This window comes from Lytechinus pictus, chromosome 1 (genome assembly GCF_037042905.1).
Source record: "Lytechinus pictus isolate F3 Inbred chromosome 1, Lp3.0, whole genome shotgun sequence".
Taxonomy (NCBI): Eukaryota; Metazoa; Echinodermata; class Echinoidea; order Temnopleuroida; family Toxopneustidae; genus Lytechinus; species Lytechinus pictus.
In genome coordinates, this window is record NC_087245.1 from 24,021,373 (window position 1) to 24,049,150 (window position 27,778).

The window sequence follows — 27,778 nt, forward strand, 5'->3', positions numbered from 1 at the left end:
TAGATGATTTGGATAGTTGGAGTCCATGCTCCGAGAGCTGCTAGAAATGTCAGGTATTCAAAACGGTTGTGATCCAAATTGGAGAGTTGGCCGAAAAGGAGCAATCTATCGAGATCTATCTGGATGGAGAGAGGCAAGAGGTTGGTGAGAAGATATATTATCTCGTCTGCAGCTGTTATTGGGACTCCAAGAACCCTCTTGAATAGGTGCGTTTGAGCTTTGTCGAGCTTCTGTAGCATGGATTTAGTGAGCTTGGTTATAGAAGCGCCATGCAACATCCTTGGAATACAGAAGGTTCGCCAAAGGTGTGCGACCAACATGGGGGTGAGGCCGCCAGTATATGCCCCAGAGCCAGACAGGGAGTAGAATGCTTGAAGGCCAGTTCCGATTATGCTGTCGGTCGGGTCGGACCGAGAACCGGATTTTGAGATCCCAAGGTGGAGATGACTGGTTTTTACATCAACAATACTTCCATTGACTGTCCACGAGGATCTTGTGGGATATTTGGTGTTGTTGAAGACAATCACTGCAGTTTTGGGAGGGTTGATTTTGTAGTGCCAGAGCCCTGCATAGATGAATGTGGCATCAAGCATCAGCTGAAACTCGTCTGGAGAGTTGGCAACCTGTGCGACGTCATCCGCAAGAACAACAACACCAGAGAATCGGCCGTCTATTGAGCTGCCGAGGTTCTTCTCTCGCAGCTCCTTGATCAGACCGTCCACAAAAGCTGTGTAGAGTAAAGGAGACAGGACCCCTCCTTGACGTACGCCTTGGGTGATGGGGATTGGGTTACTGGCTGCATCCTTCCAGAAGACATTCCTTTCAATCCCATGGTACATTGATTCCAATATGTCCTGAATACTGGTGTCTAGATGAGATGACTTAAGCTTCTCGAAGAGCCCTCTATTCCACACGGTGTCAAAGACCTTCTCTACATCCAAGAGAGCAAGATATGTAGGGAGTTTATGTGCAGTGTTCAGTTCGATGATGGATGTGAGGGCACATGAAAATCCCATTCTGAAGCCAAACTGGAGTTCATCGGGTGTGTCGCTGATGTAGAGCTGACGTATCAGTTGTGGTTTGAGGCAGAGTTCTAGAAGTTTGCATAGGACAGATGTAAGAGTAATGGCTCTGTAGTTCCTTGGGTCATGTGAATCCTTCCCTTTACCCTTGTTGAGAGGGAGAATGAGGCCTTGCTTGAAGATTTTCGGGCAGTGGGCATGATGTAGGAAGGTGTTGAACAGGGCAAGTAGAAGACGACGAGCTGTGTCCAGGTGCTTCAGATGTTCAGGAGAAACATTGTCCTCGCCAGCAGCCTTGCCCAACTTTAGGTGCTTGATAGCCTCATCCAGGTCTTGTGATGTAAGTTGGATACCATGTCTTAACTCAGGAGCAGAGGAATCCTCATGGGGCAGGAAAACTGCCGGAGATTGTCCTTGAGCGGAGCTTATGTGAGAGGCGTTGGAGCCATCAGAGAAAAGGGCAGTGAAGAAGCATTTCATCACCTTTGTAATCATGGTCGCCGTAGGAGAGATGATTAACTTCACAATGCAAAGAGTCCGAGCCACGATTCATTTTGACAAGACGATAAAATAGCTTGTTGTTTGACGCAGATGCAGATTCAATTTCAGAGAGAAGATTGTTCCTCAAATGCGCTCTGGACTGTCGTAAGCACTTTCTGAAGGACTTTTTTGCGATGATGCGGTCTTCATTGGCCTGGTCCTTGTTGGTGGTTTCAGTCAGTAGCCAGGTCTTCCGAGACTCCTTAGCCAGCTTATAAGCCTGACTAACCTCATCATTCCATTCTGCCTTCCCTTTCTTCTTCCCATTTGGGAGGGTGTGTGGCAGATTCACGGAGTAAGAGACCATGAAATCAGAAAATGAAGACAGCAAGTTCTCAGCCTCTGAGAGAGGAATATGATCTATGTTACTGAGACTGCGGAACAGATTCAGAGATATCTTCTCCATTGGGACTGTATACATCTCCTCGATGGTAGCCTGGTCTACGTCCTGCCACTTAACTTTGAGTCGTTGGATCGAGGAGAGGATTTGGGAGTGTAACGTGCAGCGATCAGAGTAGCAGACTTCATACGAACGGGATGCAATGATCAGAAGATGGTCAGAGGTATTGGTTGGGTCATCTTTCACAGTTGAGATGTTGCTAAAAAGATGTTCATCTCTGGAAGGAGCAAGGATAGTATCAATACACGACTTGTGTCTCCCATCGTCGGACTAAAAGGTGTAGGTGTCGGAGCTAAAATGACTAGAGGTGAGACAACAGAGGTTCTCTCGAGTCAGGAAATCCTGAAGGATAGCAAGAGTCTTCTTGGTGTTAGGGTGAATTATATCCACGTTGATGTCTCCCACAATGATGGCAGAAGTGCTCTTAGTGCTCTCAAGTAGGTATGAGAGGTGTGAAGGCAGGAATGGTATTCATTTTGATCTGCGTTGGACACTCCACAGGGTAGGTAGCAACTCACAAAGGTGAACGTTTCTGTGGATTCCTTAACCTTGACATGAGCAGCAAGTAATCTAGGCGACGGGCATTTGATTTCCCAGCAGACCATAACAAGAGATTTCCTGACAAAAATGGCTAAACCACCTTTCCCACGTTGCGTGCGGAGATCAAGTGAGCCATTGATTCTATCGGCTGGCTTGTGGAGAACGAGATGCTCATTAGAAACACTGTTCAACTTGGGGCAGTTTTGGGCGAGGAGCCAATGTTCTTGAATAGCCAAGATGTCGAGATGGAGAAGTTGCTCTTTAACGAACGCAACAATGGTGTTAAACCCCCTTACGTTCATTGCACCGAGGGAGAGATTTCTGCAGATGAGTGTTCTCTTTGGATGGGAGTACAAGTTTATTGGTCTGGGAGGAGTGCGGTCATTTCTGGTGTGGGGGGAGGGCCCATGATCCAAACTTTTTGAGGGGGCTGTGCGGTTTAGTTGCGTTGAACTTGTGTGTGGCACAATAATTTCATGCTTGACTGAGTGCATTCTATCACTTGCTCGTACAGAATCTTGATTTCTCCTGCGATCACAGGGTCTTGTCTTGCCTCCGGGAAAGCCATTAGATGTAAGGCTGCCATGAGAGAGTAGTGGGCCCTTTCCAGGAGAGTGATGGGTGAGGTTTGAGGCCCGACCATGCCGAAAACCCTGAACGGAGGGAGCATGCATGAGGAAGACCATCAGGGTGGACGTTGCCATTGGCGGAAGAGCTTGAAGTCCCAGGGGAGGGATCATGACGATTAGTAGAGAGGGGCAGGGTATCAGGATCCTTCGAGGGTTCTTTAATGACATGTTGGTTTGTAGCACTAGAGGCAGGATCAGTGTGTGGAGTAATACTAACTTTTGGTTCACAGATATTATCCTCTACAGGAATTGTGGTAGGGAAGGGCTCATCAGGAGAAGAGGCCTGCTGTTGATCATCATCGGATGAGAAAATCCGAACTTCATGAGAAGCATCCGTCGAGAAATCGCCATTTTTGCCAGCACAGTTCTTCCAACGAACAAGTATGTAAAATGTGATACCAACCGATTTAATGGAATTTTAACATCCATATGAAACAATTCTCTTACTTTCGTCTGCTTGAATTATTTTTTTTTAAGCTTTACAAAACCATCGTGTGCAAATTCAGATCACACTTAAGTTTTTTTATGACAGATTTTTTTCAGCTGAGCGCGCACTAGTCGATCGCCATAAAATGTTTACATCGCGAGATAGGCGAAACCCTTGACCTGTTTTATTATTCCGTCGAGCGATTTTGACTCCTAGGATCTTGCCTTCCGTTTGTATTTATGATATTAGTTTAGTTTTTGTATGAATTGTGATTTTTTTTCGATTAAATATCAAGTTTAAGACAATTTTTAAATGTGCACAAATTATGACCACCCCATCATACTTACCTGACAGTTTGATGATGGGCACTGGCGCAAATCCCGGGGGGATGGGGGGGATATATCCCCCCCCCCCCCACTTTTCGAGGAGGGGGGATGGCCTGTACAAACATCCTCCCCACTTTTTACGAAAGAAATGAAAAAAAAATCACAAGAGATAATTGTTTCATTGGTGAAAATTCTTCCAAAAATACCGCTTAACAAATAAAATAATATTATTGAATCATAAAATGCAAATAAAGAGCCAGTTCACCATTTCCAAACGAAATACTTCCAATTCATCAATGTTGGGGTCTTTGGGAAGGGATTAAGATGGAATGTCAAAAATTTTTGAATGTAATCTCTAATAAACCATTAAACCATCATGGGGTAAAAAAGATAATAATATTGGAGGGGTATTTGCCATATGGACATACAGTGGCGTAACTACGGGGGACATGGGGGGCACATCCCCCCCCCCCCCCATCGGCTGACCAAAAACAAAACGGGGAAAGGGGGAAAAGGAGAAAAGAGGGAGAAAGGAAGAGAAACGTAGTGGAAAAGAAAAAAATATTATTCATTATAATGTTATATTATATTATAATTATGTTAACTTACATTACATAAGAAACATTTTTATCATAACTTTATGAAACATAATTTGCCCAGGGCCTACGTCTCAATTGTTCCTGGTGCTCGCATTGTCTGTTTAACGAGATATATAATCCTGTTGTACCAAAACATCCCGTTTTCAAGTCAATATAAACCAAATATATTTCCTAGCACTTGAGTTATCATTGTTTTATGTAGTGACATATGCTTTTTTTTCATGACTCAAAAGTGATTGCCCCATGTTAAGGTCTTCGTATATATGAAACATTTCCTGTCCGTGATTACGTTCGCATTTTTCATGGATTGGTGAGATATGTCTGCTCTTCATGAATTCCTAAAATCAGTCCTTAAAATGTCCCTTCTTCTGATCTGAATATCAAAAATTTTCAGCTCGCGCTTCGCGCTCGCATCATTTGGTTAATGAAATACGTATGGTCCTGGTTATTCCTACAAAGAAAACTTAGAATGCCCCACTTCAGGTCTGAATTATCTAAGTTTTCAGCTCGCGCTCGCATTGTTAAGCGAGACAGGTACCTATCATGATTACACAAATTTGATTATAATGTCCCTTTTTAGATGTGAATATAAAAAAAATTCAGCTCGCGCTTCGCGCTCGCATTATTTGATGAGTGAGATACATATCCGTTTAATGACATTGTCCTTAAAATGTCTCTATTAAATCACTCACTCAGTCATTCAAAAATTTTGCTGGTGCCCCCCCCCCCCAATGCCGTGACACACGGTACGCCACTGTGGACATATCAATGACAATTCCTTGCATATCTAAAAACATGATTGCAAAAAAATGCCAAAATATTTCAGTCATCCCCCCCACCCATCAACACGGATTTACGCCAGTGATGATGGGCACCTTGCACCAATTGGAATTGGTGATCACCCTTGCCGTAGAAATGAAAATCGAAAGGGCCTCTAAAATCCACGGCAAGCCGACGGGCGGTAATAATAGTACGGGGCCATTTGTATTTGTGACCTATATAGGCATAACACAGAACAAATAAAAATCAATAAATCAAACTGGCGATAGAAAGAAATTTTACGAGAAAGATATGACAACAATGAAAAAAAATGAAACATTTAAGGAGGGCGGAGGGGGTACACCTTTTAGACAAACTTTGCCAAAGACTAGATTTTTGCATAATTCAAGTCATGTACGTAATTCGCTAAACTGCCGATTCGTCTTTTGCCAACTCGTCCACTTATCTCATGGTCTATCTTCATTTAGTCCAATACCATTCTGTCCATTTGATCCAATAATCACTTAATTTAATCACCAGTTCATCTAGACCATTTCGTCTAGTAACCAGTTGTTCTAATATCCATGAATTAATTTCGCCCAACATTTAGTCCAATTACACAAAATTTTATATGGCTATAATAATAATATGCGACATTTATATAGCACTTAATAAAAATGACATTTGTCTCTAGGCGCTGCATACTATTACCCAGGTTTTAGCACGGCTATCCTGATCGGACGCTCGAGCATTCAAGGAATTCCTTCCTACCGGGTACCCATTTACTACACCTGGTTGGAGAGTGGCAAATGTAGATAAACGCCTTGCCAAAGGACGCGAGTGCTGAGGTGGGATTTGAACCCCGGAACTTGTAGTTCAAAGTCCAGAGACTTATCCACTCAGCCACAACCACTCTACAACTGGTTATCAGACGAAATTGTGAGTGGACGAAATGGCAATTAGACTATGCGGATAGTGAACGAACTAATGTTAGACCAAATGATAGTAGACGAGTTGCTTATTGGACGAATCGGCATTAGACCAATTGGAAATAAACCTAATATCAACCAACGCGAATTCGAAAATCAATGTATGATGTTATTGAGAAAGTTTTAAGAAATATTATCAGAAATATTCTTTGTCAAATTCATTCAGACGGTGGGATAGGTTTTAAAATGGGAATGATTTTCCCGAAGAAAAAAATCAGATTTGTACTCAGTAAGATGGCAACTTTCATCCACAATGACCTAAAAGGATAGGATGGTGGTGGTGGGGGGGGGGGGGGGTGTGATACTATTCATCGTCTCAATAAAGCACCAAATTGCCCCTACTCCCAGTGGTCATGGGAAGCACAAGGTTAGAAAATGTAATGACAACGGACTTGAAGATTTTTTTTTTGCCTAAATGTTTGTGAAAGCAGGGGGGGGGGGCAGCAAGTTATTTTTATCTCAGAGTTTACATAGTGAGCCTATATACAGGTAATTGTGATTTTTTTTATTACAGAACGTTAAGTATATAATTTCCGCATTCTTTTTAAGCCGATGAACTGTTTTCAGTTTAAATTTGTTTTCGAGAATGCACAAGGTAAATTTACACGACGAGTGTGTGACGAGTGGGTTACGCATGGTATAGTATGGGAACCCCTAGATCCCACAAACATAGTCTGTCAAAACTTGAAATAATGACAATAATATTACTTTGTTTTACAAGTAACCTGAAATAATATGTCGCATTCACGATATATCTAATTTCCGTGAGCAGATATAAGTTTTCATTTAAATTCGATCTGTTATGAGCTGCGGGGTGTATACACCCCTGTTTAAAGCTTCTATTCTCGAAAAAAAAAATCAAAAGCTTTAAAATTTGAAGAAGAAACACTGAATTATTTGAAATCAAACGTCAACGTAATGATATCGTCCCTTAATGAAATGGTGTCTGTATTGTTATCTGGAAATTAAATCAAGTTAAGAATTAATGAAGCAACATTGGATTTCAGTGTTATTGCAGAAATCTGTGTTATTCAACCTACGTTTGCTATACAGTGCGTCCCAGAAAAAACGAAACCGAGATTTAGAGATAATTTATCATAACTTAATCATAAATACAATATACAAATGACCTACCAATGTAAAGCTTAGAATCTCCTCTTTCATCTGATGTAACTTAGATTATTCCCCATTCACGCATGAGTGAGCAAAAACAATTAGAAGAAAGGATACCAAAAACTCATTTGGCGGGGGGTATCTGAATTTCAAAAAGAAAATCACATGACTAAGAAGTTCAATATCTGCTCTTTTGTTTGATACCTTAATCACAGAAAATGGTCAAGAAGTAAAAAAGTTATGATCTCTCGAAACAATGCTTGTATTTCAATAATTTCATTGAATAAACGTGTTTTCACTGGTTTCCCACAGAAGCTATCGCACGGTAACAAAAGACTTAATGCATGGCTGATCGTCAACAAAACGGAGTGTCGAGTGAGTTTGAATGCTAGCCTGTAAAACCTCTTCATTTTATGAAATTATTGAAATTCAAGCCTTATTTCAAATAACCTGAACTTAGTTATTTCTTGACAATTTTCTGTAATTGAGGTATCAAATTAAAGAGCAGATGTTGAACGTTTTAAAAATGTGGTTTTCTTTTTAAAACCCAGATACGGCCCGCCAAGTGGCTTTTTGGTATCCCCTTTTCAAATTGTTTTTGCTCACTCATGCGTGAATGAGAAATAATCTAAGTAATTTCAGATGAAAGAGGAGATTCTAAGCTTTAAAATGGTAGGAAATTTGTCTATTGTATTTGTGATTAAGTTATGATAAATCATCGATAAATCTCGGTTTCGTTTTTTGTGGGACGCACTGTATACATGTACTTCAATATAGGGGAAGTACAGTTCATTGAATATGATAAATATTCAATCTAGGTACCATACAAGAATAGAAATCAAATTTGACAAACATATTTGGCAATTAAGTTGAACAAACGCTATGGGGGCGACGAGTACACAATATGAATAACAGTCACGTAATTTTCAATTGATATATAAAAATAGTTACAAACAATATTTTACAAATATTCCGTATATGAAGAGCTCACTTGCAAAAGGGGTTAGGTCCATTTTTAATCAAATTTGATTTTTATGTCTTAATGTATAGATGTTTAGTAGCTCTATAAGATGATACCAAAGAAAAGTTGAAATTCCTATTAAAAAGTGAACTAAAATGGCAAAGAAAAATCACTTTTTTTTCAAAAGGGGTTAGGTCAATTTCAGTTTAGTTGCAAAAGGGGTTAGGTCCACACAGATTTTTTTTTGGAAAAGAATATCTTTAAAAATATGAAGGCAGGTAGATTTCTCTTATACCCAATTTTATGTTCTCATGGTAGGGTATCATGAAAATTCAGTTTCGCGTAAGAATATTGCAATATGGGAGAATTAAAAAAATGATTTTGTTGGAGTGGACCTAACCTCTTTTGCAACTAAACTCTTCTGAAGAACTCATTTGTCAAACGGGGTTAGGTCCGTTTTTCATAAATGTTATTGTTTTCTGTCTCTAAACCTTTAAATTTTTAGTCACTCTGATGATACCAAAGACAACTTAAAATTCTAATGAAAACGTGAATGAAAGTGGCAAAGAAAACTCATTTTTTTAATCAAAAGAGATTGGATTCATTTCATTTTACTTGCAAAAGGGGTTAGGTCCACAATGATACTTTTTTGAAAATATATATATATATAAATTGAAGACAGGTAGATTTCTTTTAAACCCAATTTTATGTTCACATGATAAGGTAGTACATCATGACAATTTATTTTCTCATAAGATTATTGCAATAAGTGAGAATAAAAAACATGTTTTTTCTCGGAATGGTCCAAAGTGGACCTAACTCCTTTTGCAACTAAACTCTTCATATAGTTTGTGTAACATTTTAGACGACTGATCTGCAGTTTGACCATGGCATGTTTACTATGAGTTCAATACCTATTATGATACAAACTGTGACACATATTTCAAGAAGACAGATAGTATAGTTGCTTAAGTGAGATTGGTTAAACAAGATTTAATAATAAAAGTAATAATGATAATAAAAATATTACTACTACTACTGCTACTACTACTACTACTACTATTGATGATAATAATAATGATAATACTAATAACAATTATAATGATAATAATTATTGTATTAATATTATTAATTATAATAGTAATAGTGGCAACTTACAACTCGTCCAAGAAAAAATGTCCCTCTGGCATAGGGCTGCATTAATTCCAAAATATGGTATTATTCTAAACTAAATGTATAGGACTAGAAAGGTTATTTCATAATTTTATGAAAATTTCATTGGTCTCGCTTCAGCATTTTTGAATACAAACTCTGTTACGTAACAGTGGTGCATTTCAGCTTATTCCAAGTTTGCATCACTGCCGTATTCGGTATTTCTGTATTGTCCTTGGCATGTTAACCCCCATTGTTACATCTAGGAGATGAGCAGGGACATTTCCCTGATCTATCCAGGCTCATCAAATCAAACACTTGACCGTGTTTAGAAGGGCATGAAACATCCAGAATGAAGTTTGTTTGATGATTGATAGGGGAATCAGCGCAAGAAAATTTAAATGATGGATAAGTACTATTAGGTGTACAATGAAGGCAAACCACAAGTGTATCACGCTTTGCGATAGCGAACATTACTAGCGGAAATAAACTTTTTTATTCAAACAAGCACATTTACAGTGAATTAATTTGACCTTAACTTGACGTAATTTAGTAACAAAAATAACAAGGAGAACAAGCTGTCCATCAAGAATATTGGAAAACTCGTCCAAGAAAGTCTGAAACTGTGTTAGACTATAGGTGGACGATACATATTGATGAGACGCAACAAAAGATTGTTGGGGGAGGGAGGGGGGGGGGATGAAATAAGAAAAAAAAGCATAAAAGCTAGGTCCCTAGATCTTAACCTAAAGAGCGACAAAGATGCTGAAGTTTCATTTTTTGTGTCCGATTTTTCGTATTTGATTGAATTCGACGGATGAATCATGTTATTCTGAAATATTTTTTTCCTCCGTGATAAACCATTGTTGGCTGATTATGCATAATACCAAGGAGGAAGACTAGAGCCACTATTTAAAGGTGAAAAGAGGACAGAGTGGGGGGGGGGGGACATTTTAGCAAAATCTTTCAAAGGCATTGGGCTTCTATTTTTATTAGAACTCTTGACATCTTCAGGCTTCAAAAGTGAATCTTTGAGGGTATTTCTTCCACCTCCCGCCGCACATTTTCATAAATAATTAATTCAGACGCATAAATTCAGTTCGCTTTATTGTTTATCCTTTAATTTGATTTCGACAATCAAACTTTTCTACACCAGCGAATACAGATATAAACTTATCACGGAAATGTGATTAACATTGCACATAAATCCTCAACATAATAAAAACTGCATTATTTCAGAAAAATACGACATAGGTCATGGGCCTGGGGATGATTTTTGAAGTTGGTGCTGGTTTGTAACAAAAATTATATGACATGCAAAAATAGGTATTCACATTCTACATTTTAGAATACCAACCTGATTTCCAGGGGGAGCTGCCCAAGGTGATGCCTATGCAGCACCCCAGACAAATCTTGGGGGTGCTTCAGCACCCTCGCTTCCCAGGGCCATGATGACATAGATGTGAAAGTTTGGAAAGGGACGAAAAAGATGAGACTGAAAAGGGAAAGAAATGGAACAAGAGACAAAAGGACAAGATCGAGTTATAAATGCTTGGAAGGAGAGGATATTATATGGATAGCAAAGATGAGACGGAAATTAAAACAAAAAAGAAAAATCTAAAGGAAGAAAAGGCTTAAAAAACGTTTAACATCATAAAAACAAGCCCAGATCGGACTAATTATAAAAAAATAATGGTAAGAAAAAGCAAAACAATAAACTCAACGTTTGTTTAATAGTATCGTCCTGTACAAAAGTATATATAAAAAAATATATATTGTTTATATTTACATTCTGAGTTGTGTTTTCACAGCTCAATCTTCAGGGGGCAACCTTATATAAGTTTCTGGTCATCGGCACGATCAGTTGATTTTCTGCAATAAGCATGATAAGTTCGTAGTGTTGTAAAACTGATGCACTTTTTATATAGTTTCTTATTTATCCCTTTTGATTTGTACTGCCTAATACATTGCAGAGTATCATACAGGTATAAGCTTATCGATTTTGATTTGTATTACCTCCTACTTTGTAGAGTGTACAGTTGTACATACACACATTTATATACATTCTATTGAATGACAAATTAAATCAAACAAATATTATATGAAAAGATATTACATCGTCTAATTGTGATGTATTGCTGTTTTGAATTGTACTATGTGAATTAAAACATGTGATAGAGAGAGAATGGTTGAATAGATTGGTGATTTCAATGAGCTAATAGCACTAATTTATCTACAAAATTGTGACCAGACGTCCTCAAAAGAAACAATATTACAGCAAAAATGCACCTTTTTTGTGAATTTGAGCAGTCCATTTTTTGTCTTTTTGTCCAGCATAACGTTTAAATTAAAGATTGATATCAGTATTAGTCCCTAACTGGCAATAAATCATTGTATGCATGTATAACTAGTCAATACAACATTTTGAATACAGCAAATGATAGGCATAATTGTCCTTTTCAATGTAAGAATGTTCAAGAAAACGAAATATATGTTAAAACTGGTAACAAATATATGCAACCCGAGTAGAAAACTTCACAGCTCGTAAAATACTAAGCTATGCACGTTCAATTTTACTCCTCTTCCGTATTCCAGTGTTAGTTGTTCCTTTTCTGACAAGTTTTAGGATATATCTTGCAACATACACACATCAGTTTGCCCTCATGTAAGGCTTTCGTAAACGCGACGTAAAGAACATGTATTTCAATCGTTCACACATGCTGAGGTTTGGGTTTTTCATCCTTCGTCTTTTCACGTTTCTTGTTACGTCTTCTTTGAAGCACAGGACGAAAAACAAATACGGCAAGGAACAAACCGATGGCAAAGAGTGCAATGGAGGCAATGGTCAATACAACAATGAGCGTTATGATCTCTGGAGGAAATCCTCCAGAGGGAGCAACCTGTTCTACTTCTGGACCCTCCTTATCGGTATCTTGTCCACTTTGGAAGAACTTTTTCGGCTTCTCCGTTATGTCTGGAATAAGCGGCGTAGAAGCGATGCAGAGACTGGTGTAAGAGACAATGTGTGTATCAGCCCTTGATGAAGGCTGTTTACAAGTCACTCCTTTGTTAGAAATCGATATCAATGTCTCACGGAAGTGGTCCAAGGAACAGTCACAGTTCCAAGGATTACCCTTAGCGTCTATCTCGTCCAGGGAGGCAAGTTCGTGCTGTTCCAAAGGAAGGGTTGTCAGATCGTTGCTTGAGATGTTGAGGGAGGTAAGCTCGCTGAAGGAAAAGGTACCTGCAGATATGCTTGTCAAACCGTTGGAGGCTACATTAATCGTCTTCAAGTTCCTCAGACCTTGGAACGTGTCTCTTGACAGTACGCGGAGCTGGTTCCTTGAGAGGTCAATGTATTTTAGTCCTGCAACACCTCTGAATGTGCTACCTGAGATTTCCTGTAGTCTGTTGCCAGCCAGCAGCAGTCGTTGCAATTTAGATAGACCATGGAAGACACCCTCATCCAGATGATCCAACTGGTTGTCATCCAAGTACAGCATCTCAATCTGAGGTACTTCCTGAAAGACCCCCGACTCTATTGTTTCGATCCGGTTACCTGTCAGATACACCCATCTCAGGCTATCCGTATCATTTAAGGAGTGTTCTGGTAGTACAGTGATGACATTGAACATGAGATTGATGCTTTTCAGCCGTTTAGCTCCGCCGAAAGAGTTTGCCTGTACCTGTGAATATAGAAAACAAAAAAATGTCACAATGAATACATCATTCGATTATTGTTCTTAATCACGCGTTGTCCAAATCAGCTTGAAGAGAGCTTTGAATACAAAACAATACAATGGCGAAAAGGAAACGCGTAAGTCATCTCTTATTTCCGTGTTCTTACAAAATGCTGCATCAAGGTATTTCTTGGTCAAATCCAATTAACGTTCAGTAAAGTTACTATCGTCTAATCATAAAAGGATCATCTTAGTTTTGATCAATTATTTGTATTCAACTTTGCGTTGGATACAAATCGATCACATCTAGTAAATACGGTCATTGACGTTTAAGAAATAATTGTGCATGACGGAAGGTCCAGTAGAATAATCAGATAAACTAACTCTAGATAAAGCAAGAAAATGTTTTAAAATGCATTTTTTTTCAACCATCCGTTGTTCATTTCGGGGGAGCTGCCACAGGACAACATCAAACGCATAAATTGAGAGCTACCTAATTATCAATTATGAATTCTATCTAAATCGATAAGTTAAAAGTTAGTTCAATACCGTTGTAACTTGGCTTCCCAGTATCTGGAGATACTTCAAATGATGGAAAGGACTGAAAACTCTGCTAGGAACCTCCGAAATGTTGTTCCTGTTCAGGTTCAGAGCCTTCGAGCCGACGCACTCCTCCGGGATACGACGCAGGTGTCTGCTGGAACAGTCTGCATCTCTGGCCCAGGGGACATAGTGACACAGCTGACCACAAGTTGTAGCTGCCGCAGGGGTAGTCGCCAGGTAAGAAACAAGGCCAAACAGGAGACACAGATGGTTGAACATGATTCTCATCTTGGACATCTTAATTCTATTATTAAAAAAATGGTACGGGAAGAGACAAGATTACGATTGCCGAATAGCAAAGACAGAGGATGTAAAAGCCTTCTTGACTCCTTGAGGAATTGATAGGAATGTTCTATTAAAAAATCGTAGAATAAGTTATTGAACCCTATCTATTGATATATATATATACACATATATCAACTATTTCTGAGTATACTTGAACGCGAAAGAAATAAATTGTTTTTACCTTTATCAAAAAAAGAGAGAAAATTCGAAATCAAATACATAAATAGGCTATTTTGAGCTTCGGTAATCAGGGTAATATCAATCAATGAAGTCATCAAGTCATTACTTCAGAGAACAATGCAAAGTTATCTGATCTTTATGAGGATGATGAGAGGGCGATCACAATCATATTTGCCTTATACATGTTTAAGGGAAAACATAAAAAATTTAGAGAGTAGTGCGTGGGATATACTGATCACCTTTATTGGGGAATACCAGAGGTATGTAGCACAACATTTGAGGGGCAGGACATGGCTAATGGGGCAATTTTTCATGATCGAATAATGGCCGGGGGTGGGGCAGGGGAGTGCGCTCAAGCTCCTCCTCCCCATCTATACCCTGGTGGGGGAATACCTATGTCTTTAACCTCTTTTAATTTTGGTTTATTCACTTTTTTGTCAATTTTTTAGTGTGGTTAAATTGATTAAATGGTTACAACATGGTGGATGTCATTGTTTCCTTGCTGGCCTGATGTAGTAATCGTCGGGTTCATCCCCGAGTTTGTCAGAACTTCTTTATCGATGTTTCGTTGAAATCGTTCTGCCACAGCGGGATCGGAAGGTGTTTGTTTGGTTGTTCATCGTAATAAACTCTTTGGCCCGTATTGTGATAGCAGGTTTAAAGTTGTGGTTAAGTATGGAAGGCCAAAAGTATCAAAATTTTTATTAAGTTGTATGTTTCTTATGTTTACTGTGCTCTTTCCTGATTCATCGATGGTGAAGACAATCATCTATTTATACTTCCTAGACAATTATGAATGATTTGATAGCCAAATGAGCTGAAGTATGATATCTCTACTGATAGTAATTTATGTAAAAATTGGCTATCCATACTTAAACCTGAGTTTAAGTTAAACCTGCTATCAGAATACGGGCCTTTCTCTTTGTCTCTATTATGCTTTTCCTTTTTTAATCTTGACCTACGATCCCTGAAAGTAGAATAGAGGGTAAGACACGTGTGCCCTAGTCCCAATGGCGTAGCTAGTCAAAGTAATGCGTACGTGCATGGAATCTAAATAGTCGCGAGTCAGCCCGGGAGGGTGTAAATAAGTAGGCCTACTTGAACATTAAAGAATGAAATATCAATTTTATAAAAGATATTAACGTTATATCCTGAAAAAGAATCTTCACCTTTTACCATTGCCTTTTCCACTTTCTCTTCTTTGTATTTTTCTCTCTCGGTCGTTTGACTTCGTGGTGGGTTCGGGGGTGCCCCCCATCTTTATACGAAAATGTTTTTGGTGCTTTTCTCACTAATACCCCCCCCCCCCCCCCAAAAAAAAAAAAGGAAAGGAAAAACAAAACAACTGAGTGACTCCCGTACCTGCAATTGCGACATTATTTTATAAAGTCATACAGCTTAATTGGTTTCATGGTCTATCTCCTTTTTTCAATGATTTCCATTTCTTATGAGGCTGTTTGGCAGATTTACGACATATGGTCGCTAGTTTGCACCATAATGTCGTGAGGTTAGTTTCCTTTGGTACAATGATCTGGAATTAAATGGCAAAATTGCATCACACAATATAATGAGTTGTAAAAAAAACAGGGACTATTCAGGGGCATTATGGACTGTTATACAGGCCTTTAATTGTCCCGTTAGTCACGTTCTTGAAACCATATAGATCATGTAGATAGTGCGGCTATTTCAGTATAGATCTACATTATATACGTTTGTTTATTTTTGTACTTGCGCAGTGCAAATATATTCGTGCATTGTGCAAAAAATGAACCATATTGAATCGATCAAGAGTCAATGTTTTACAACCATACATTAAAACACGAATTAAATACACACATTCAAAGCAAATATAAAAAGAGTCATACAAACGACCGAGGGGGAGGGGAGGGATTCGCACCACCCCCACACGTCGCACAATGTCGTCTGCTTTTATTTTCCCTTTTCCTGCTTTTGCTGACCGTCACCGTCATACTAATAGGAATAGGAGCAAAATGTCGACGGTTTATTTCGGTGAACTATTTTTTGTGTGCTATTCAGATTTAACAGGCGGATGTGAATGTGTCGACATTTTTTTTTTCTCTTTTATAATATTTTCGAGAAATAACATTTCGACTTATTCTACCTCCGTTGTCATGGTTGTCGACCAATTAAATTTTTAACAAAACTATAGGCCGAAATGAAGCAAAGAATGGACTGCGTGCAGACCGCCTTCTTGATCTGACTCTGAGTAATAGGCCTACTATTTGTGTGGTTATTGGAAAACGAAAGCATTATAACTGCATATACTTTGTACTTACTACAGTGTTACTAGTGAGTAGCGCAGCTATTAGATACAAGATGTTATACAGATCCTTGAAAAGTTGAAACAACCAATAATCAGCTTCTTCATATGCCACAAACCCGTGACTCGCTCGTATTGTATCGACAACAAAGAGTCTCCATTTGAACAGACTGTTCCCAGGCCAACTTGGACGTGCTCCAGTTCGAATTTCGTAGAGCAGCGTTTTGTGTTTCTTGCGTTCGCTGCGTGGGTCCGTTATAGACGAATCGCTATACATGTGTTGAAAAAGGGTCTTTCGTTCGACCCCTTTTGTTCTCAACTCATGCAGAGGCGTACTGAAAAAACGTGATAGTGGGCGTTGCAACACCACACAGTGTAGAGGCAGAGTCACTAATGGTTCTGTTACCTGTGTATTACAGAGCCAGGTTAATGGTGTCTGAGTGCAGTAATTCATATATTTCACATTTTCTTACAAACTAAACTTTCCATTTTCACAATTGCAAACAGCTAAATATTTACAAATAGGACATGTTAATCATCAAGAGCACACGGGCCCATATTGAACTCGGACTTCAAACTCTGGCTCTCAGTCGAAAGTTGTGGTTTAAATAGAATGGAATTAAGTCAATTAAGCCCATTAAGACACAAATCTTTGACAGAACTCACAGAAGAGGTTTGGTTTCTTAGCATTTAACATCCAAATCATTCATAAACAGATAAATGTGTGCTGGTAAATAAGACAGTTGTCTTCACCATTGAAAAGAATGAGTAAAGACCACAGTAAAGATAAGAAACATACACTATATTATAAACACAGTTTGGCTTCCCTTAAAGGGGAATCCAACCCAATTAAAAACTTGTTTTTATAAGAAAAAGAAAAATCAGACAAGTCGATAGGTGAAAGTTTGAACAGTATTGGACAAACAACAAGAAAGTTATACATTTTTAAAAGTTGTAAATATTGGTAATCACTATACCCATGGAGACTTCAAATTGGCCGCATATGGGATGTCATAGTGATGTAAGGCAAGGACTACTCTTCCATGTACTCCAATACATATTATGGCTAAAATGTCATTTTCCCAAAAGTTTTATTTCAAATTACATTTTTCTTTAATGAGGACATAAAACAATATACTACCTGGGTTATATTTAGATTACTGCCCCAGGGGAATGGGTACTTAGGAGAAAACCACAAATCCCTGATAATAAAGTACATGGCCTATGGGAAAGTTGTCCTTGCCTCTTGTCATAATTTACTTACCCAGTTGCCAATTTGAAATCTACATACTATTAATGATCTCAAGTTTAAAGCAGCTATAACTTTCTTATTGCTTGTCCGATTTCTTTCAAACTTTCACCATTCTGTTTAATTGATTTTTCTCCTTCCTAACACAACATTTTATGGCCAAGGTTGGATTCCCCTTTAATTTGGCACAGAGTTGTTACACCATCAAAGTGGAGACGTCATAATAATACTGGTCACTGAGTCATCTCTTTGATTCATAGTCCAGTCAATATAGGGTTTGACCCACCACTAATTGCAACACGAGATATTCCACTGCAATGCTTTCAAGGAAGGTCCCCTAAACAACATACTAAAAGTCCCAAGAAATCCAAGCAGTGGAAATTTATTAAATTTGCATGTTATGCAAATTAGCCATAAAAAGTAAGAAAAATAAGGAAAATAGCCCAAAGATTACAAATTGAGTGTCCAAAACAATTTAATTTGAGCGAAAATTCATGATGAATAACTGTATTCAATGTTTTTTGTCAAAAGTGCAAAAAAATCTAAATGATTTGCATAATATGCAAATAAGCATCCTTATATGGAAAAATGTGTAGGTATTGTGATTTTTCTCTCATTATCTGCTTAAAAATTTCATTAATGTTGGAATTTACATGCTGCTATCACTAAGGACGTTGAATACATTTGTATTCAGCTTAGTGTCTGTAGTGTAATTTGCATATTATGCAAATAAAAGTATCTAACATGTTATAAATATTCAAGAAAACACACTGGTGATACATCCCTCAAAAATTACAAGTAGATTATCTATTGAAATTGGAATATGGCAATACCTTACAGGAAGGTTTCCTAAACACCATATTAAAAGTCCTTAAATATACAAGCATATGGGAAAATCACAAAATTTGCATTTTATGCAAATTAGCCATAATAAATTACAAATAAGGAAAATAATCCAAATATTGGAAATCAATACGAATTGAACTGAAGCCCATGACAAGTTTTACAAATTTAATTATGTTTTAGATAAAAAATCGTAAATAAATCTACCTCATTTGCATATATATGAGCATCTTTATATGGAAAAAGTCCAGAAATTTTAATTTTTCTCACAAAAACAGTTATGAAAACATTTCAGTCTAGATCAATATGATTTGATCACTAAGAATGGCAAATACATTAATAATCAGCTTAATATCTGAAGTGTAATTTACATATTATGCAAATAAGCATCCGACATGTTATAAATATTCAAGGAAACACATAAGTGATACTTTCCTCTAAAATTCCATGTAGATTATGTGTATTAACCATGATGACCTTAATTCCCTACACTTCTTGCTTGGTTGATATTGAGTTTTGTCACGAGCAGTTACCCCACTCATATTGTACAATGATGAATCAATTCTACATGGATCCCACTGCTTGAATGTTTCATTATTTCCATCCAAGACTTGCTCTCTTCTTGACTTTGTATAGAGACTTTGCGTTTCTTGCGAGTATAGTCCACGCTAGCAACTCCTGGATTGCCAAGTGATCAGCACAAGATGTCACACCCGTACAAATAAAAGCCCATTAGCTTCGAATATTTGGTCCTTGTAGCACACCAATTAGCTTATAAACTTGGGGTCCTTGTATTTAAAGCGCTTAACGATAAATCTCCACCCTACATCTCAGAGCTCTTATCTCAGCATAGACCAACACGCAGTCTCAGATCAGCAGCTCAAGCATTGCTGAGGGAATCTCTCAGCCACACAACCTGGGGTGACAGAGCCTTCTACATCTCTGGACCAAAGCTGTGGAATAGCCTTCCCCAATTTATCAGGAGAGCAGAGACCCAATCAACTTTTGAGTCTTACCTGAAGACCTTTCTGTTCCCCACTCCAACATTATCCCAAGACAAGAATAACTCAATTGTAGCATTACTAGGACAGTACTTGAACTGAATGATGATCCTAAGCACTGTTTGAAGACATTGAAATTTGTGAGATATTTCCTATTTTTGAGCAAGCGCCATGAGCGCCCAGCTGAGGCGGATACCGACGCTTTACAAGAACCCATCATCATCATCATCATCACTTGTCTTGGTGGTGAATATGAGTACTTGCTTGGATCACAAGATCTCTAGGCATGCTTAATAAGAGTAACAATGGGCATTTGCCTATACGAGCGACATGAAAGCCATTCATAAATTCATGATGAAGGCTTAAAGTGCATTATAGGCATCTTTCTCAGATACAGGAATCGTAATTAGACGTTCTTGCTGAATCCAGTTGCTGCTTCATGTTGAAGCATCCATTTTCTGTTCTCTCCTCTTTGATAAATCTCCTATGGCAACCATCTCAAAATATTAAAGCTATAGTTTCTAAGTAAGTCGTATGCAAATAATAATATTAATTTCCTGATATGTATGGTAAACATAAATTCCTCAGTGAGACAATGAACAAACCAGATGGAGAACTAAGCCAGATTATTGCCTTTCCAACAAGAGGACACAACATAATGGAACACCCTTAACATCACCATCAAATACCATCCAACATTGATTAGACAGTGTGTACCACTTCCAAGATTTATTTGCCACAATGTGCTACTCATGGGTATACTGTGAGGTTATCCAGAGGAATAAACATTTTATGGTACGACTAAGGATGTTCTTCTGGAGGAATGCTGACTTTAATAGTGTCATGCAGATGTACTTTGGACAATCATACAACTCTCTGTACTGAAATCCGACAAGTCGAGCATAGGAGACTGAATGCCAATCAAGAGGAATTTAACAAGAACACACCGTTAACCATGTCTTCTTCCGACACAAGTTGCCTCAATGAGAGAATGGACATAAGTTGTGTCGGAAGATGTCAAGAGTTTCAGAGAAAGTCTAGGAAGGCTTGCACATTTTAGAGCTCCAAAAGCATCAGTAAGGTAAAGCTCAGAATTGCTACAATGCATTAAAGAGGACCATAAGAGGGTTTGTAGTCAAGCCTATAATACATAATTTGTTGACCGGATTGACAATGATCCAGGCTGTAACAATTAGCATGTTGGGAGCCCTTAATATCAATAGATATGACTACATTGGAATATCATTATTAAAGGAAGGCAAAGATTTTTAGTCTTAGTATTCACCACTGATCATGATGATGATGACGCTGAAGTCCTGGGACCCAGTCCTGACCCAGATATGGCCAGATAACATATTGTTTAGTCAAGCAGGTGTAGCCAGACTACTGAAGAAATTGTTAAAGAAAACAACCTGCATGAAGCTGCTAGGCCAGACGGAATATCTGCTGCACTTCTTAATGAGACTACTCATCAGATCTTACCTGCCATAAGTTTGCTTTTCCTGGCCTCCCTTTATCATGTTTATGCGGTGAAATTTCAAGAAAGTCTAAGTCGTTCCCATCCATATATAAGAAAGGGTTGTCAACTCTAACAAACTACACACCAATTCAAATGCTTTGTTCTTGCCAATCCCATCATCTTGTCAGACTAACGCTTAAGAAGCGAAGAACATATTTCAAGTATTTTTCCTTGAATATAAATCATATTAGGATAGATTTGAATGCTTAGTGATAGCAGCATATTAATTTGAAAAACTTAAATGTTTTCACTGCAGTCAATGTGATAAAAATCTAAATTTCTTGACATTTTCCATATAAGGATACTTATTTGCATAATATGCAAATGAGGCAGATTTGCTAGCTCTTTTAAATATAGACATTGAACTTATTTATTCATCATGTTCAAAATTACTTGCTGTGGACATTTAATTTTTCTCATTTCTCATTTTCTATTTTTTTAAATGGCTAATTTGCATAATATGCAAATTAATTTTCAGGCATTGGGATGAATTCTCATGCTTAGTTATATAGTAGCATATTAATGTCAACATTAATGAAATGTTTTCAAGCAGTCTATATGAGAAAAATCACAATATCTTGACATTTTTTCCATATAAGGATGCTTATTTGCATAATATGCAAATGAGGTAGACATTTTTGCACTTTTGATTGAAAACATTGACTTCAGTTATTTATCATGAATTTCCATTCAAATCAAATTATTTTGGACATTTAATTTGTACTCTTTGGATTATTTCCCTTCTTTTTCTAATTTTTCATGGCTAATTTGCATAATATGCAAATTTCATAAATTTCCACTGCTTGGATTTCTTGGGACTTTTAGTATGTTGTTTATGGGACCTTCCTGGAAAGCATTTCAGTGGAATATCTCGTGTTGCAATTAGTGGTGGGTTACCCCCCTATTCTGGCTAGATTGACTGGACTATTACTGACATTTGGAATAAAGGTTTTACAATATTTCATGTTAAAGAAGCTAGATAAAAGAAAAAAGAAGAATAAATGGTCACACTTCGTAATTCCGAAACACGCAATTTGCCTAGGCAATGTTCGTTAATCCGAAAACGAAAAAGGGTTCGTTAATCCGAACATTTGTGACGTTATTAAAGGTTCGTTAATCCGAAAACGAAATAAGGTTCGTTATTCCGAAGGCTCGTTGATCCGAAAAATGAAATAAGGTTTGTTAATCGGAAAATGAAATAAGGTTCCTTATTCCGAAGGTTCGTTACTCCGAAAAAAATGATATAATCTTTTGTGATGCTGGGAAAACCCGAAGGACAAGCTTGGTGGAGGGGTAGAAACACTGTCTCTGTTCAAGTGTTGGATGTGAAGGCAGCTAGGGGTGCGGCGGTTTTTTGTTGTTTTTTTTGGGGGGGGGGAGCAAAGTAAAAAAAGGGCACTTATATATCAAAATGGGCATTTTGATGATATTTTCACCATGAGATATTCATCTGCGTGATGTCGTTATGTGTTTTGTAGTAATCAAGTTGAGCAAAGCCCTTTTGAAGTGATTTCTGATCATTATTATTATAAGACATATATTGAGGCTTTTTGGGCGGTTTGGAAAAAAATCAAATCTGAAGTTCGCTTTTTGTCATTTTCTGGGCTTATTAGGCCCTACTGTTAAAAGGGCATCGTCGAGAGATGTTGCGAGCGTTAATTGCAAGCTCAAACTTTTGGACATTTCAATAAGAAATTTAAACCAAACATACCGAGTAGTTCTTGTAATCATGAATCAGTTGCGTATCTAAGTAAATAATTATCGGGAGCGCGAAGCGCGAGCTGGAATTTTTGAAATACTGACAGAAACGGAATATGTGAAGGACGACATTTAGTGACTCATGAATAAGATGCATATATATATCCAGTCGAATAATGTGAGCATGAATCGCGAGCTGAAAATTTATGATATTTCAACCTGAATACTGGACATTCTAGGCATTTTTATAAACAGAAACAGGGTGAGCACCTTGCTACATAATAACCTAAATTAACCTAAATTATGTTGTACTTCAAAAAGGGTATTTAGTTTCTAATTTTGAAAAAGGGCATTTTCCATTTTGAAAAAGGGGTTTGTTTTTTCCCTACGGGGATTTCTTTTTTACCAGCAGAAGTTATTAATAATGACACTGTTTCCCCTAAAAAAATTCCCCCTTTTCTGGAGGTTATTCACATGTGACTAACACACAGTCCCCAATATTCTTAATCCATTTGCTCAGGCAGCAATTGCTAAGAGAAAATCAAAATTAAGATACTTGATCCACGCGGCAATACTTGATGCAATACATGCTTTGACCACAGCATACACATGTATCATCCTCCGTTGGAACTATTGCATAATGCTATATTTTTTAAATACAATACCGTGTCTGTTACTAAAACAAATTAATCTTATTTTTGGACTAACGAGCCTTCGGAATAATGAACCTTATTTCTTTTCTGATTAACGTACCTTCGAATTATCAAACGTTATTTCGTTTTCGGATTAACGAAACTTATTTCGTTTTCGGACTAACGAACCTTAAACCGTTTTCGGACTAGTTACGATCCTTCGGAATTTCGAACCTTATTTCGTTTTCGGATTAACAAACCTTCGGAATATACGAACTTTCGAAATAACGAACCTTCGGAATTACGAATGTAACCCAAATAAATCATGGTTATCAATCCCGGGGGCGGGGGGCGAAATTATTTTTCCCACCGAGTTCTGGACCAACATATGAATATTCATGACTTGCGTCTTCGGATTAAGAATACGCATGCGCGTGGTCGCAAGCGTTCACGTTGCTCAGAATGAATTATTAGCATCGTCAAATTACCGGTACCCTTACATAGTTACATAGGTCTTATAGGCTTAGATCTATTTAAACACTTATCAAACTAGCTGCCATTAATGGCAAGACATGTGCTAGGCTAGGGCTAGCTTAGGCTAGCGCATTAACTTTACCTCAAATCTGGACCTGTCTAATGCCTAATACTAATAGTAATAGCCGACTAATGCCATGGTTAACTTCGAACGGGGTCAATTCCGAACTTTACGTTTGATTTTATTTACCATGGTTTAATATGTCTAGTCCGTATACAGAACCAGTCCTAGATCTAAAAAAAAAAATATCTTAGTTCTAGTCTAGTCTCTAGATCTAGACTCTGATCTACGCTGTATCAGCATGGAACAACTAGTGTACCAAGGGGGGGGGGGGCAGACTGCCCCCTGACGATTTACAACTGATCCAGGGGACGTGCCCCCTCCCCCCCTTTGAGAAGCCAAATTAATAATTTGTAATGTCAAAATGCAACAAAAAAGACTTATGTCCCCTCTTTTGAACGTGAAGATCTTTTCTTTTTCTTTTTTTTTTGCTTGTCAAATTTTTTCAGCTAAGAAATGATTAATTTGGGGTGAAGACGGGGATCAAGATCACTGACGTTAGAATACGTTCCATGCACTGCAGTGGCGTAGCTAGGATTTTTTTCCTGGGGGGGGGGGCACTGGGGGGGTCCTTGCTTTTTCATGGGGGGGGGGGGCACCGGCCATTTTTTCCGGTGTGTGTGTATGTGTCAAAAGGGCGGATCGGACTTTCGCCAATAGGGGACGGGGCCCGAAATTATCTTCACCTATATTTTCCCCGATCAGTCACGTCTTAGTTTTATTCTTATAAAACACCATAAACATGAAATAATCTCATAAGCCTTATAAAAAGTGTGAGCGCGAAGCGCGAGCGATTTAAAAAAGTATATTATGGGCGATGGTATGTGTGATCCTGAACAAGATTCGTATGTAACTAGATGGTTACTGCAAACGCCAAGCACGAGCAGAAATTTGTATTAACTGTTCTAGCATTATCGAAAAGGGACCTGTTAAGGACTAGATTTCATTTACCCACGAAGACGGTATATATTTCAATAATGCGAGCGCGAAGCGCGATCAATTTTTGACATTCCGACCTAAAAAATTGTCATTCTAAGCACTTTTTGTATTAATAAATGGGATAGGATGTAACTAAACAATTGATGCGAGCGCGAAGCGCGAGAGGAAGAAAATTGAGATTTTAGACCTAAAAGCAGGACACTCTATTCATTTTTGTAATCATAAATAGGATATAGTTAATTGGGTATCATTAATAATGCGATCGTGAAGCGTGAGCAGACAATTATTGATATTCTGATGTGAAACTGGATAATTTAAATACATTTTAAATAAAGAACCGTGATGCAGGCTATCGCGCATGTTTTATATTTAGACCTAGAATCTGGGCATTCTGAATACATTTGTTTAATGGAACATTATGGAATACACGTAGACATTATGAACTTGGCAAATCAAACAATTTGACCACGCAGCGTGAGCTTAAAATGCTGATATGTAGACCATAAAACGGACATTTTACAGAGCACTTAAATTTGTAAATAGAATAAAAAATAATGAAAGCTCGAACGAAGTCCGAGCTAAAATATGTTTTGTGTATTGACTTCAAAACTTGCTCCATATCAGCCTATTGAGCAAGATATGAATCTCATCGAACAGGCTATTCTGGCGCGAAGCGCAAGCAAAAATTTAATATAGTAACATGAAAGATTTTTTTTTTCAAGTCTTCATCTCACATTATTTCATTCACACGCCTTCCCTTTTTTTTCCTCTTCTTTTTTTTTTCTTCTGTCTTTATTCTTCTTTTCCGTTTTCTTTTCTTCTTTCTCCCCTTTTTTTTTTGCTCTACCAATTTTTTTCTGGTGGGGGGGGGGGGGCACACCAAATCTCAGGGGGGGGCACATGCCCCCAGCCCCCCCCCCCCCCCCGTAGCTACGCTTCTGATGCACTGGCGTACCTAGGATTTTCCAAAAGGGGGGCAAATTTTTAGAGGATATTTCGTCCACGAAATAATGTGACAAGCCCCCCCTCCACAAAAAAAGATCTTCACGTTCAAAAGAGGGGACATACGTCTTTTTCATTGCATATTTACATTACAAAATATTAATTTGGCTTCTCAAGGGAATCAGTTGTGACTCGTCAGAGGGGCAGTCTGCCCCCCCCCCCCCTTTGGTACACTAGTGGTTCCATGCTGATACAGCGTAGATCGTAGTCTAGATCTAGAGACTAGACTCGAACTAAGATATTTTTTTTTAGATCTAGGACTGGTTTTGTATACGGACTAGACAAACCATGGCAAATAAGCTAACATTTGTCTAAACCTAATTAAACGTAAAGTTCGAAGTTAACCATGGCATTAGTCGGCTATTCAGTGTTGTAGTCAAGGCTCAAACCTCCAAGGCCAAGGCTTCAATACCAAAGGCCAAGGCCAAGGCATGGAAACCCAAGGCCAAGGCCTGAAAACCTCAAGGCCAAGGCATTTCAAACTTACGATATACAGAACAATGAACTAACAATACTTAGGCGGCAGACATAACACATGGTAAAATGTATGTGAGCGAGCGAACTGAGCGAGAAAAAAAATTAACCTTTGTACATTAAAAACAAAAATAATTTCATGATAGAGACATATTAAAATAATGATATAGTTACCTGTGTACACATAATCCATAATTTTTCTAGGCGATTTACATTGCAATAATGATTATTGCCACGGTCATCTGATCCTGGCATTCTCAACGTATGTTTTTCTCCACTCCCTGGGACAGGGGCAGCAGAAAATTATTATTGGGGGGGGGGGGTTCAACGCCAAACAGGCACTCATTTATCAAAATGAGTTTTTTTTTTGTGCAAACAGATACATGTATTTTCAAAATGAGATCATGAACTGCGTAAAGTAATTGTGTGTTTTGTAGAAATTAAGTTGAGCAAAGGCTTTCTAAAGTGATTTTTAATTATAAGATAGATATTTTGATTTAGGTTTTACTTCTCAGCGACAAAGCATAGCGAGCAAGCGGTTTTGAAAAAAAAAATTCTGAAGTTGTAAAACTTGATTTATGGTCAATTATGGGGTTAATCATTGTTAAAAGGGCATCCTTGCGCAATGTTGCCAGCGCGAACCACCAGCTCAAACTTATTGACATGTCGTGTAATAAGACATGGAAATTAAATATTCTGAGCTGGTTTTGTAATCATGAAAAAGATGTGTATCTAACTAAAAATAACTTTACGCCCGCTAATTTTTTTTTATATACTGACCAGTAAAGGAAGCAGTTAATTATTGCATTTTAAATAGGATACATAACTCACCAATAAAAATAATGCGAGCGCAAAGCGCGAGCTCAAAAATTTGTGATATTCCAACCTGAAAACTGGACATTCTAAGCATTTTTTTTGTGAACGGGAAGAGAACGAGTAGAATAATTGATGCGAGTGCAGGAAGCGAGCCAAAAATTTGTGATATTCCAACCATAAAGCAGCATTCTATACATTTTTGTAATCATGAGCAGGATTAGTACTGTACTAAACAATAATTGATGCAAGCACGATTCAAAATCTGTGATTTTCGAACCTAACATGTATTATGTTTTATTATTAAAGAAGGTATATTTCTTTTTTTTTAAGTGCATATTTCATTTTGAAAAAAAAATCCTACAGGGAATTTTTTTTTTTTTTTGGGGGGGGGAGGCAAGAGAGCACAAAGCGCAAGCTAAAATTTTCAAATGCTTAAACTGAAAATGAGTCATTTTTAGGACTCTTGTCAGTTTTCATATTTTTTTCTGCTTAAAACCACTTTTAAATTTCAATTCTCATTTCTT

General features: G+C 37.9%; 1 protein-coding gene across 1 annotated transcript; it reads right to left on the reverse strand.

The window, feature by feature from the left end:
* Nucleotides 1–10,551: 10,551 nt before the first annotated feature.
* LOC129259696 (insulin-like growth factor-binding protein complex acid labile subunit) lies at nucleotides 10,552–16,887 on the reverse strand. The gene is made up of 3 exons (XM_054897963.2): nucleotides 16,503–16,887; nucleotides 13,687–13,984; nucleotides 10,552–13,143 (listed from the first exon to the last, which is right to left on the reverse strand). The coding sequence occupies exons 2-3, from the start codon at nucleotides 13,975–13,977 to the stop codon at nucleotides 12,169–12,171; spliced, it is 1,266 nt and encodes a 421-aa protein (XP_054753938.2). The 5' UTR covers nucleotides 13,978–13,984; nucleotides 16,503–16,887; the 3' UTR covers nucleotides 10,552–12,168.
* Between the last annotated feature and the right edge of the window lie 10,891 nt (nucleotides 16,888–27,778).

Coding starts and splice junctions, on each gene's coding strand:
- LOC129259696 (XM_054897963.2), bottom strand. CDS start 13,977: ATGTCCAAGATGAGAATCATGTTCAACCATCTGTGTCTCCTGTTTGGC. Junction 13,144..13,686: donor TGGGAAGCCAAGTTACAACG/GTATTGAACTAA, acceptor CTATATTCACAG/GTACAGGCAAACTCTTTCGG.